The 12042-nt window shown below is 41.3% G+C and overlaps 1 protein-coding gene across 15 annotated transcripts in view; it reads right to left on the bottom strand.

Annotated features, from left to right (window-relative positions):
* The window catches only part of RALGPS1 (Ral GEF with PH domain and SH3 binding motif 1), a 262169-nt gene that overhangs the window by 211460 nt on the left and 38667 nt on the right, over positions 1–12042 (bottom strand). For all 15 annotated transcript variants that reach the window (XM_074362245.1, XM_074362244.1, XM_074362246.1 and 12 more), the window contains one exon: positions 9426–9533. In XM_074362245.1, the coding sequence (XP_074218346.1) occupies positions 9426–9533 (108 nt within the window). The remainder of the gene's footprint in view (positions 1–9425; positions 9534–12042) is intronic.

Raw genomic sequence — 12042 nt, 5'->3', positions numbered from 1 at the left:
TGAGAAAAAGCCTTGTAGCAAGAATACACTGAATAAAAACAGCAACACACATGGTAGGTCAACTGTAACCACAATCCAGGGCTTAGGTGCAGAATTGTGGTCACCTCTTGGCACGATTTACAGGAGGTCCAAGATCACTGCATTCCTGCGAAGACAGGATGCAGGCCAACACATAACATCGCCAGGGCTGAGCAGGGGAGAGAAATGAGCGAGGCAGCTCCCGTCAGAGCCTCTTCGGCCCTCCAAGGGGCTGGTGCTCTTTATGGGCACAGAGTGAAAAGCCACCACTAGTGGAAGCTCAGAAGAGGCTGTGGATGGCCCCAGGGTCCGGGGAGTCCGAGTTCTTCCACTGCTGGGTCCACCCTCCAGTGGCAAGAAGGCACTGGACGTCCGTCCAACATGAATGACTTCTATGCCTTGAAGGCCCATGGGCCTGTGTGTCTGGCCCAGAGCTACAGGCCCAGAGCTCCGTCCCGGGCAGTGCAAAGAGGCTGGCATTTCTCCTGCCAGACCCATGGAGATTGTTAGCCAAGTGCTCCTCATGTGTGGATAAATTCCGCCATCCTGGGGAATAGAAAGGCCTTGTGAAAACAGGAGATTTGAGCTGAAAGCTCAGAGGGCCTTGGAAATCTCTCCCATAGTTCAAGTTAACTCCTAATCCAGAAGAACCGGCAGGATGTTTGCAATGTCATTTAGGAAAAGAACCAAAATTCTGCTAATGTGAAAATGAGAAAACTTCCTTTCCATCCTGCCTTCAGTCAGAGGATTGCTCCTCAATTTCCAAATGATTTACTAAAATAATGACTGTACATTTCATAGTTTTTTAGATGGTCCAAGTTTCAAATACTCTGATCCCTGCTCAGACCACAAATAAGAAAATGTGTTCAGGTATCTTACTGAAGACAAATAGTAACAGAGGTCATCACACTTAAAATAGATGGGCTGGTCCCAAACACACAATCAGAGGGTTACCAGAAGAATCTCTCCCATTTCTATCCTCTCAACTTTGGCCAAAAAAGATGCAGTGTCCAGAGCAAGAATACATCAATACATACATAAAACCATCAGATAATAAATTTCATGTTATTTTACTACAAAGCCAAACGCATGTGGACAAGGTTGCTATGAGTGGTCCTTCCCGGAAGCTGGAGCACTCCAAGACAGGCAGTTTTACCAAAAGGAAGGGTTTGGGTAGGTAGGGGTGGCGGTTTGAAGGGCAAGGTCAGGTCCTGTCCCTTTTCACAGCTGGCTCCCAGCCTCAGGAGACCCGGCCCCTCCCTCGGGGAGATGCTCTGGCTTCCTGGGGAGAAAGGGCATTTCCTAGGAGTGTGGTACAGCCTCGACAGAAGCACACAATGGGCTCTCTTGTTTCTGAGAGGCAAACCTGCCGCAGTGGGAGCACATGCCTGCGACGGGGACGCTCGTGAACAAGTCTCTTAATAGTTTCTCCTTATTTTCGGAAATAAAGCCTTAATACAGGACGTCCAATTAAGTTAGTCATCTGGCTATGCCTTCCTTAATCCTAACCCTTTCTCCCATCTCCTTGCTCCTGGTCCAAGGCCCCCTAAACATCCAGGCTTTTTGAAGAAAAGCCAATCTCCACACATTACAGGGCGTTTCTGTAGAGATGAAGCCTGCAGAATGGAGAGACCTAGTGAAGTATGTCACAATGTGGCCCAAGAAAAAGAACAAGGTGGTTTTATGTGGATAAATGACAGCAAATTAGCCAAGAAGAAAACAAAATGTTTTTTGCGTATGTTGAATGTAGCGCTTTTCCTCTCTAACAGTGCCTGACTAAATCCTCTCTTCCCAGTCACAATCTTAGTACAGGGCTCTCCCAGGGTCCAAATAAACAAAAAAAGCTGTTGGCAAATCAGTGGTATGTGTTGTAATAGAAGATGTCTTTAAATTGCATTTGGATCTAATGCGTCCAAATGCATGACTAAAAAGGCTCACAGAATTAAAAGTAATCAGCTCCAAAGATATAATCCCACTTCTACCCCCAGAGCCACTGGGTCTGGCAACTTTAGAATCATAGTCAAAGAAATGCAAATTCAACGGGAAGACACCACGTGCTGTCCAACAGTGCCATCATGACTAATGGGACTGGGAACTGCTCTGTTCTTTTTGGAAAGTAATCTGGCAGTAACCCATAAAAAAGTTTTGAACATTTCATTTATTTTTTTAATGTCAAACTTATAAAAAATTGCAAGAATAACAGAATAAACTCTATAACCTTTCACCTAGCTTCACTAATTGTTAACATTTGCTCATTTCCTTTATTTTTATGTGTGTATATATGTATACATATATACACATACACACACACATTTTTTCTGAACCATTTTGAGAGTAAAATGCAGGTATTATGACTCTTCACCATTAAATCCTTCACGATTTTATTTCCCAAGAACAAGATAGTCCTCTTACATAGTGATTAAAAATAAAATTATTACATTCAGGAAATTTATCACTTGTATAATAGCATTATCAAGTTCACATTCAAATTTGCTAAGTATCCCAATGCTATTTTTATTGCAATTTTTTCTTCACCCAGGATCAGGCACTGCATTTAGATACTATCTCCTAAAAAGTGAAATGAGCATACTGTTGACACAGCAGTCCAATACCTACAGAAAGGAAAGCACTATACATAAGAAGAGATATATGTGTAGACCTACATTTAGATACAGATATGAATATAGATGTTTACTGAACAATTATTCGCAGTAGTAAAAATCTGGAAATAATCAAAAGGGCATCACAAAGGGAACTTGCTGAAAAAAATTATGGTACATCCAGACTCTGTAATATTATGCAGCTATCAAAAATAGAGAATTTAATCCGTACATATCAAAAAGTTAAAAATAAATTTTAAAAAATCTGTACATATTGACCTGGAAGGATGTCCCTGATCTATTGATGACACAGACAAGTCCCAGCACTGCTTTTTGCTCTGCTTTCAGTTACTGTGGAAAGGGATGGAGATCTAACTATAAAGCACCCCCACTAAAAAAATAAAGACCTCTGAAATGATTTAACCCTTTTTATGGTAAAATGACACACATTTACAGAAAAGCACATTAAACAAATGCATGGCTTGATGACATTTTATAAGCTGAACACCTTGTAACCACTACCCAGGTTAAGGAACAGCCACCGCAATCAATGCTGAATGGATCCAAAAAATGTGATGTATACACACAATGGAGTATTGTTCAACCTTAAAAAGAAAGGAATTTCTGACATGTGCTATAACATAAATGAACTTCAAGGATATTATGCTAAGTGAAATAAGCCAGTTACAAAAAGGCAAACATGGTATGGTTCCACTTATATGAGATACCTAGAGTCATCAAATTCATAGAGACAGAAAGTAAATGGTGGAGACTGGGGGACAGGGAGTTGTTTAACAGCTACCTAGTTCTGGGTCTGCAAGATGAAAACAGCTCGGGACACTAATAATGTTGCACAATAACGTGACTGTACTTAACAACTACTAAACTGTACACTTAAAATGGTTACACACAGTTTACCACAATTAAGAAAAAAAAGTCACCCTCAGAGTTCCTCCACGTGCCTTGTCCCAATCACAAAAGTCCCTCCCTCCCATCAAAAGTAACCACTATCTTGACTTTCCTCAAATTTCTTTATAATTTTATCACCCAAGTTGTGTATATGAAGGCATCACTGTATCACCTTGCCTGCTTTTTAAAAATCTGATGTATATATTTTAAGTTTCTTTTAAGCTATAGGTAATCTCTCCACCTCTTTATTTTTCTTATAATGTATATGCTAAAAAATCATGGCCTAAAAAATGTTAAAAAAAAAAAAAAGCTTAAATGAAAAAAAAAAATCATGGCCATTTGATCTACAAAGTTCCTACTCACAGTGCAGGTCAGCATGTTCCTCTGTCCTTGTATTTCCTGCAGATTGGCAGCTGGACCCAGAGACCTGATGAGACACAGGTTCAATCCCTCTGGCAGGACTGGGAGCTGGGGTTGTGTTGTTTCATCAGGAGGCACATAATGTCTTTCTTTTTGTGATGTTGTGGCTATTTATGCTCAATGCTTAGATCTATTAATTCACTGGGGTTATAAAATGCTGATATTCCAATTTTAGCATTTCTTTTCCATTTATTAACTGAAATAATTTAATAGAGAGACATTTTGCCTCATCCACAATTTGGTTATCCAGTTCAGTTCAAAAGTGAAAAGCAGGACAAATACTGGATTCTTTCCTTATATTTTTCAGTTTTTAGGACAATAAATTGGTTCCTTATCATCATCCAGTGATGACCTACTGTTTGATGGGTTTCAATCAACTGCAACTATTATCCTTTAGAAGCTCAAACTGTCCCATCATTGGGTGGTGGGAGCTTCCTCTAGCTGTCTCTGGAGTCCTTTCTACATGACTCTAGTAGTCCTTGATAGCTTCCTCACTGGTACTGGAAAGATGTACTAGGCTTATGTTGAACATTTCCTGTCCCAGACTTGGAATCAACCAGTTCTCTGGGAAGCCCTGGTTTCTTTTAGGGATAAATGATATTTCAAGATCACAATCTGAAATTCATACCAATATTTCCTATTCAAATGCAGGACACTTTTGTTCTAACTAACCTCATCTGTATCTCCTTTCTTCCACATCGAAAATCCTGGTCCCAAAGACAACAGGATAGAGAGGATTACAGTACCCAATAATTATTCATTTACTTTATCCTACATTATACTCACAATAGTCTCAGAATAACGATACAAATGCTATCACCATCAATATAATTACTGAGAAAAGGTATCAAAATTTTGCATATATTCTCTCCATTCTCCATTTTTTTTATAGTTTATACTCTGAGAGTCATACTATATCCATTATATTGGCATATAGCCTTTACTTGCTATAGTCTCCTCTTTAATATTCATTTAGTCTTAATTCTGCAGTAACTGAATGTTTACTGCTCTCCATCAATCTTTACAGTGATGCTTCTATAATCATTTTCATTGTCTGAAGCTTGTTCTCTAGTAGATTTCTCAGGAAGGGCTCACAGGAATAATATTCTCTGAGGCCCTGCATGTTCATAATAGTTCATTTGTGCCCATTATACTTGTAAGTTAGTTTTGCTGGATATAAAAACTTTGGCTACATTTTTGTTTCTTTTCTTATTTGATTATGTTACTCTACTTTCTTTCAGCAATAAGTGTGTCTTTCAAAAAGATTGATGGTAACCTAATTTTTTTCTCTTGTAAGTCATTTGCTGTTTTTGCCTAGATGCCCAAAGGATTTTACCTTCTCCTTTAATATCTGGTAGTTTACCAAGAATATGTCTTGGTATTGACCATTCTGGGTTGCCTCATGGTATGTTCTTTCAATATATAGTTTTGAATCATGTTTTCACTTTGTGAAAATCTTCCTAAATTATAGTTTAAGTATTTGTCCAGTCCCCTTGCCTTTTTATTCTCCTCTTTCAGGGATTTCTGTTATCTGTATGTTGGATTTTCTTTGCCTATCATCAATATTTGTCACCTTTTTTCAAAGTCTTATTATCTCTTTCTTCATTTATTTTGATCTTAAATTTTTTCCTCCCTTAAGGCATTTTCTGTTATGTTTTTCTATTCTTGTATTCCTTCCAATTCAACTTTCATTTCCAAAATAGCTTTTTATTTTCAATGCTTTCCTAATTCTGCCACCTCATTTCTGAGATTTTTCTATTTCCGATTTAGGTTGTTCATGTCTTACAGTGTGATCTTAATAGCTCTTAGCTTATTTTAAAATAGAAAGTTACAGTTTTTATCTGTTCTGTGGCATGTCTTTCAGGCGTGCTTTCACTATCTACAGAATCCTCTCCTTACTCTTTTCTTCTTATAATAACTTTGGAAGATTTGACATCGATAATTTTCTGTTGCTTATTTATGTAAAATTAGTTTTCCTGAACTTTTTTACAGGGGAAACATGGTTCAGGGTAAGCTTTTCTAATTTCATATAACTCTTCTTTTGGTTACTTTCATGTCGTGTTCAACAACATGCTGTTCCTTCTTGAGATTTCTCACACACACACACACACACACACACACACACACACACACACTTTTACTTAGACCTCCTTTTTCTTTAACCATAACTTTCTGTATCCTGTTCATTTTTAGTCCTCACCCATACTAAATTCCTCTTTGGGAAGTAAACCCTGGTGAGTTGGTCTCAAGAGCTCACAGGGGCTGGCCCATAGATCTCTTCCACCCATCCATTATTTGAGTGGTCAAAATTCCTGTCAATTTCAGTTGCTATTCTCACATTGACCTGCCGAACTTTCCAGTGAATTCCTGTTGGAAATTTTGTGGTTCTCCTATTCTCTAGTCTGTCAATGCCCCACTACTTACTTCTGCTTTCTCTTATATTGGATCTGGTACTCCACAGGTCTTGTTGATACTGGTGTGGTGTATCCAGCCATTTATATTTTGATAGGGATAACCTGTCACTTAACTTTATTATAAATATTGTTCATGGCCTTCAGGGTTTGCTACCTAGTTGTTCTGGATGCTCCTATGTGGGGATTCAGAAAGGAAAAAGAACTATGCTGCTGCCATTGCCACCTTCTCAGAATCACTCATATGATTTTTTTAATGGACTCCTGTGTCTGACTTTTTTTTCCTTTCATATTATTAGACAGGAAACTAAAACACCAGGTGGTCTGGTTCCATTCCAACACCTGGCAACACCAATGCTTCCCCAAAGACCAAAGACTCCAGGGGACCTGGCTTCACATCTAAGCTGAAGACACACTGGCTCTGGTAAGGGCAGCCAAAGTCTTAGCACTGCACCCTGAGGGCACTCATCATCCTTCCCTATGGTCTTCCCAGCCCCAGAAAACTGGCCTGGGGCAGGCTGAGCAACCTCTAGGGCTGAGAATTAGAACACCAGGCCCAGAGTTCCAGCTAAGAGTCCTGCTGGACAATGCTGTTCTAGGCGCAGCCTAACTCGCTGCCTTTCTACATGGGGAACCACTGTAAAGGGAGTCTTTAAACCTCATAATTGCTTTGTTCCTTTCATGAAGCTAAAAACACAACTCAGAAATACACAAGCAAACAAAAACAAATAGAATATAGAGGCTAAGACATCAGCCAGCAAGGTCCATGGGGACTTCTAAAGGAGAGGCACTACAGCTTTGTGCCTAAGAGTACAGACTAGCCCTTCACTGGCCAATATGGTGGCCACTGTCCACATGTGGCTACTGAGCATTTGAAATGTTCTCAGCACTTTAAGTTTAGAATACATATTGAGTTTTACAGATTTTGTTTGATTTAGTTTGAAAAAATAATGTAAAGTATCTCAGTAATTTTATGTTGCTTATAGGATAAAATGACAATATTTTACCTAAGATATGCTATACTAAATAAAGAATATTTTAAAAATAATATCACCTCTTTTTTAAAAAAATTTTTAACTGCATACATGGCTCAGATTATATTTCTGCTTCTAGAACATCAGAAGCCCTGGTTTAGAAGACGAGACAGAGAATGCCACTTAACTGTCTGTGTAAAGAGGTGACTGCCCTCTCTATGCATAGGCTTGCTCATCAGTATACTGGGAATAATAAATATACCTAATTTGTGAGGCTATGGTAAAAACTAAGTTAGATTATTGCATGTAAAACATTTAGTACAAGAGCCAGACAAAGCAGGTGTTCAAAAGCGGGAGCTATCCTTGTTATTACCATCCAGCATTAGGTGAATAATCAGGACATGAAGGTTTCAGACCTGGCTCTGCCCACATCTGGCTATATAATCCATGTTAAAAAAGTTTCTCTCTTAGACCCTTAGTTTCTTTACTAGAAAACTGGGAGCTGATAATCTGTCTCATCGGGTTGTTCTGAGGACTGAATTCTTTCAGTCACCATGTATTTACTGAGCACCTACTATGAGCTAGGCACTATTCTGGGCAATGGGGAAAGAGCAGTGAACAAGTCAAATAAAGTTTCTGTCCTGAGAGAGTCTGTACTCTAGTGGAGGAGACAGACCATGCAAAACACTATCATAGAACGTAATGCTGGGTGGTAACGAGATGTGAAGGCAACAGAGCAGGGTCACGGACGAGAAAGTAATGGAGAGATGCTACTTTAGCATCTCTGTGAAATTCCTCTTCAAGGACCAACTTTTGAACAGAGACTGGGAGACGTGGGAAAGAGTCATCAGGGCTGAAGGAAGAATGAGCACAGGGTGCTGTGGCAGCGGGACATCGAGTGGTCTGGGGAACAAAGAGTCAGCCAACGTGTAGCTGAAAAGCAAGGAGATGGAGCAGGAGAGGAGGCCTGGCCAGACCACAGAGGGCACTGGAATGCATACTCATTCTGGTATGAGGGAGCCCCTGGAGAGTTTTACACAGGTTTTCAGACCCCTCAGACACACTGAGGGGGGTGATGCATGTGCCAGGCTCAGAATGGTCTGGCCCAAAGTAAATGTGGGAGCCGGTGATGGTAGAGCCAGGGATGGGGCCCACCTAGCTCCCCAGCATCCTGGAGGGCGCGAAACCTATTAAAGCAAAGGGACTGGGAAGAAGTGGGCATGGCGGGAAACACTTCCCTGGTTCTGCAGAGAAACACAGCCCTGCGACAGCGCTTGCAATCAGGCTCGAGGTCGCCCCAGACAGAACCAGCATCCTCCCCCTACCCTCAAAGTGTAAAAGGAAAAAACTAGCTCATGGCGAAGTGAGGAGCCAAGTCTGCTTCTCCATCAGAAAGAACCACAAAGTGAGACCAGCAGCAACACACTGGTTGAAACAAAAACAATTTTTTTAAATGTGTAATTACAAAATTCATTCAAGGGGGTGGGTATAGCTCAGTGGTAGAGTGCATGCTTAGCATGCATGGAGTCTTGAGTTCAGTCCCCAGTACCTCCATTAAAAAAAAAATAAAAAACAAAACAAAATTCATCCAAATAATATTGTCTATCATCATACAAAACAGTCATTGTAAAAATATAAAAATGATAAATAAACAAAAAGAAGAAAAATTAAATTCCAATTACCTAGAATCCTATAACCAGAAACTACAGTAAGTAGTATGTTGGGCTACATAGATATCCAGACATTTATGAATATGCAAACAGAAAATCTAGCCCTTTTCTTATGTAAATATAAACAGTATGTGTTGTACATGCTTTTTAAAAATGGCATTATTCTCTGTAACTTGCGTTGTAACCTGTTCCTTTCACGTATTATTCACACATACTGTGTACGCCTTCCCAGGTGGTTAAATTTCCAGATAGACAGCATCCTTTTTTAATGTGACATGGTACTTCACAGAGACTATTTTATTCAGCAACCCCCTGCTGTTGGGTATATGGGCTGTGTCCAATCTGAGCAAACAACCCTGAGCGGCGGCCCCCTCCAGCAGCCCACTGCGGTGCCCGGCCACCCCCATCAGGCCTGTTACTTACAGCAAACTCCTCGGGAGTCACTTTCAGGACATCGAAGACAACGGCATCATAGCTCTTGCTGGCATAGTCGCAGCTCTGGCCCTCCAGAGAGTCTGAGCTGCTGCTGCCCTGCGGAGGACAGGGAGAGATGGGGCCACCTGAGCAGTCTGGCCGACTCAGGATCCCCGACTCCCAAGCCTCAGAACCGAGGACGCTGACAGAACCGAACAACGAATGGTAAAAGCTTCTGTTGTCTAGTGCTTTCCTCTATTCCAGGCACTGCTTTAAGCACTTCACACTCATAATCTTATTTAACTCTCATAACAACTCCCGGCGTATACACTCTTATTATACCCCTTCTCCAGATAAGGAAATAGAGGCCATGCTACTTCCCCAGGGCATCTCAGCTGGGAAACGGAAAAGCCAGAATGTGAACTTAGTTTTGTATCTATCTTACCCCAGAACCTCAGTCACCGCACCCCAGCTGCTTCCGGCTGGCTGTGCGGAGGTGCAATGAATAGATATGGCCCCCAATCTTTCTTCAGAGAGAACCGGTCTTCACATTTTAGGAAGCCTGAAGAGATCATCTGTTTTGTTATGTCTTTCAAACATTACCTGGTTTCACCTCTTTTTTTTTCTACTTGAAGTCATGGCAGGAAATTATTATACAAAATGTTAAACTGGCTCTCAAGGCTTATTTCATGTAAGGGCCACTTAAAATTCAAAACCTGTTGGCTGATGAGGTGAGAGGTAACCGACTGGCTTTGGAGACGGTGTGAAAGTTATATTTAGTTGAGCCCCTTGTTAAGAACAACACCGTGAGCCCTGCGTGTACCGGAAGGGTCTCCCGTAAAAGAACAAGCTAAAACTCCCCGAATGTGGCTGGCTTCATGAAACCCAACACTGTGGGGATCCCAGAATGTTGAACATACCTTCTCTTCAATTTTATTTAATTTCATCAAATTCTACTTTGGGGAACCAATTGAGCTTACCACCCAAAACCTGTGCCCTGTTCATAAATGGTTTTATTCGTCTCAACCCATGAAGAGGGATTTTGTGGTTTCCATTAACCTCAACATCTTGGACTGGGATTTAGAGAATATGCTTTTATTAATTCCTCTTTATTTCACTCTTTCCAAAACGGCTATATCTGGAAAAACTTTGCAATCTTACTGGAAACTGGAGTGTGTTTAGGCCAGGGAGGGAAACCAATAGTCAACAACTGAAAATGTGAGGTTAAAAGGAGGGCGGAAACTTAAACCTGTAGATTTCAATAGGCCTGTGTCATTTAAAGGCTTTACAAATGAATCTACTGTACCAAAAACTCTAAGATGATCTTAAGAAGCTCTGAAGTCAGCCAGGCCGAGTTAGAATGCCAGCTCCACGCCTGCTGCTGTCTGACCTCTTCATTTCGCTGGGTCTCAGCTCCAGCTATAAAATGGCGCTATTAGAACCTGCTCCCCAGGGCTGGGGCACAGCTTATATAAAACAAAGCTCACAACACAACTGTGGCAGGATCCCCTCCCTGGGAGATGCTGATTCAAGGCACCTGGGTGGGCTCAGGCATGACTATTTTAAAAGTTCCATGGGCAATGGGACGTCCTCCCCTGAGGAGAATCCGTGTTAAACTCTCAAAAAGTAATAAAGGCTAACCCTGAGTGCCTCTTGAATTGGCCATCTGTTCTACCCCTCAGTCGTGCACACAGACCCTGAGCAGATGGTCTCCGAAAAAATCACTGCACGTCCACGTTCCTCTTCCACGGAGCAGCCAGGACCAGGTGATGGGGCTGACTTTCTTCCAGGGAGCACAGTGTCATCATGGTTGGACCACCGGCTCCAGAGCCCCAGAGGCCTGGCTGCGAATCCCCACCCACCGCTGACCAGCTGTGTGATCTGAAGCCAGTTCATCCACTGCTCCCTGCCTTAGTTTCCTCATCTATAAACTGGGGATGGAACGATGTACGTGCTCGACAGGGTTACGGTGAGGATTCAGTGAGATCACGCCTGTAGAATGTACCAAAAAAGTGCCCGGTATACAGTCAGCACTAAGTCATGGGTGTGTATCTGTGTAAACATGTCATTCGGTCACCAAAATTTACTGAGCACTTCAACTAGACAGATATTCATTCATCTGTTCATTCAGCAAATATTTATTGAGTACTCACCGTGTTCTGGAGACACATACACGTGTATTTGTATACATACACTTCTGGACATACATACAGCATACACGTATGTGTATGCACACACACGTGTATATACAATATTCATAGAGAGAGACCAGAAAAGAAAGTTCTGCTCTAGATGGAGTGTAAATTATACATGGAAATAGAAGTCTGACTCCTCTAGTTACCAGAGTCCATTCCTGGAATTTCAGGTTTTATAACTTTCCTGTAACACCCCATTGCACCTGCCCCAAACACACAACTCATACAAGGGGCCTTATTTAATCAAAAGTTGCCCCAAATACATGCAGTGGTGGTGGTGGTGGCAGTGGTGATGATGCAGTGACTTTATTTAAACCTGTATTGGCGCCATCAGGGAATTTTAAAGGTACCCACAAGTCTGCTTTCAGAACCAGAGATCAAACTAAGGAACTTTTTAAAAGAGTTTCAAGCAATGAATTGGTTCCTGTGAA

Source organism: Camelus bactrianus, chromosome 4, assembly GCF_048773025.1.
Source record: "Camelus bactrianus isolate YW-2024 breed Bactrian camel chromosome 4, ASM4877302v1, whole genome shotgun sequence".
NCBI lineage: Eukaryota > Metazoa > Chordata > Mammalia > Artiodactyla > Camelidae > Camelus > Camelus bactrianus.
The sequence above is the reverse complement of the archived record's forward strand: the minus strand, read 5'-3'. Positions and strand labels throughout refer to the sequence as shown.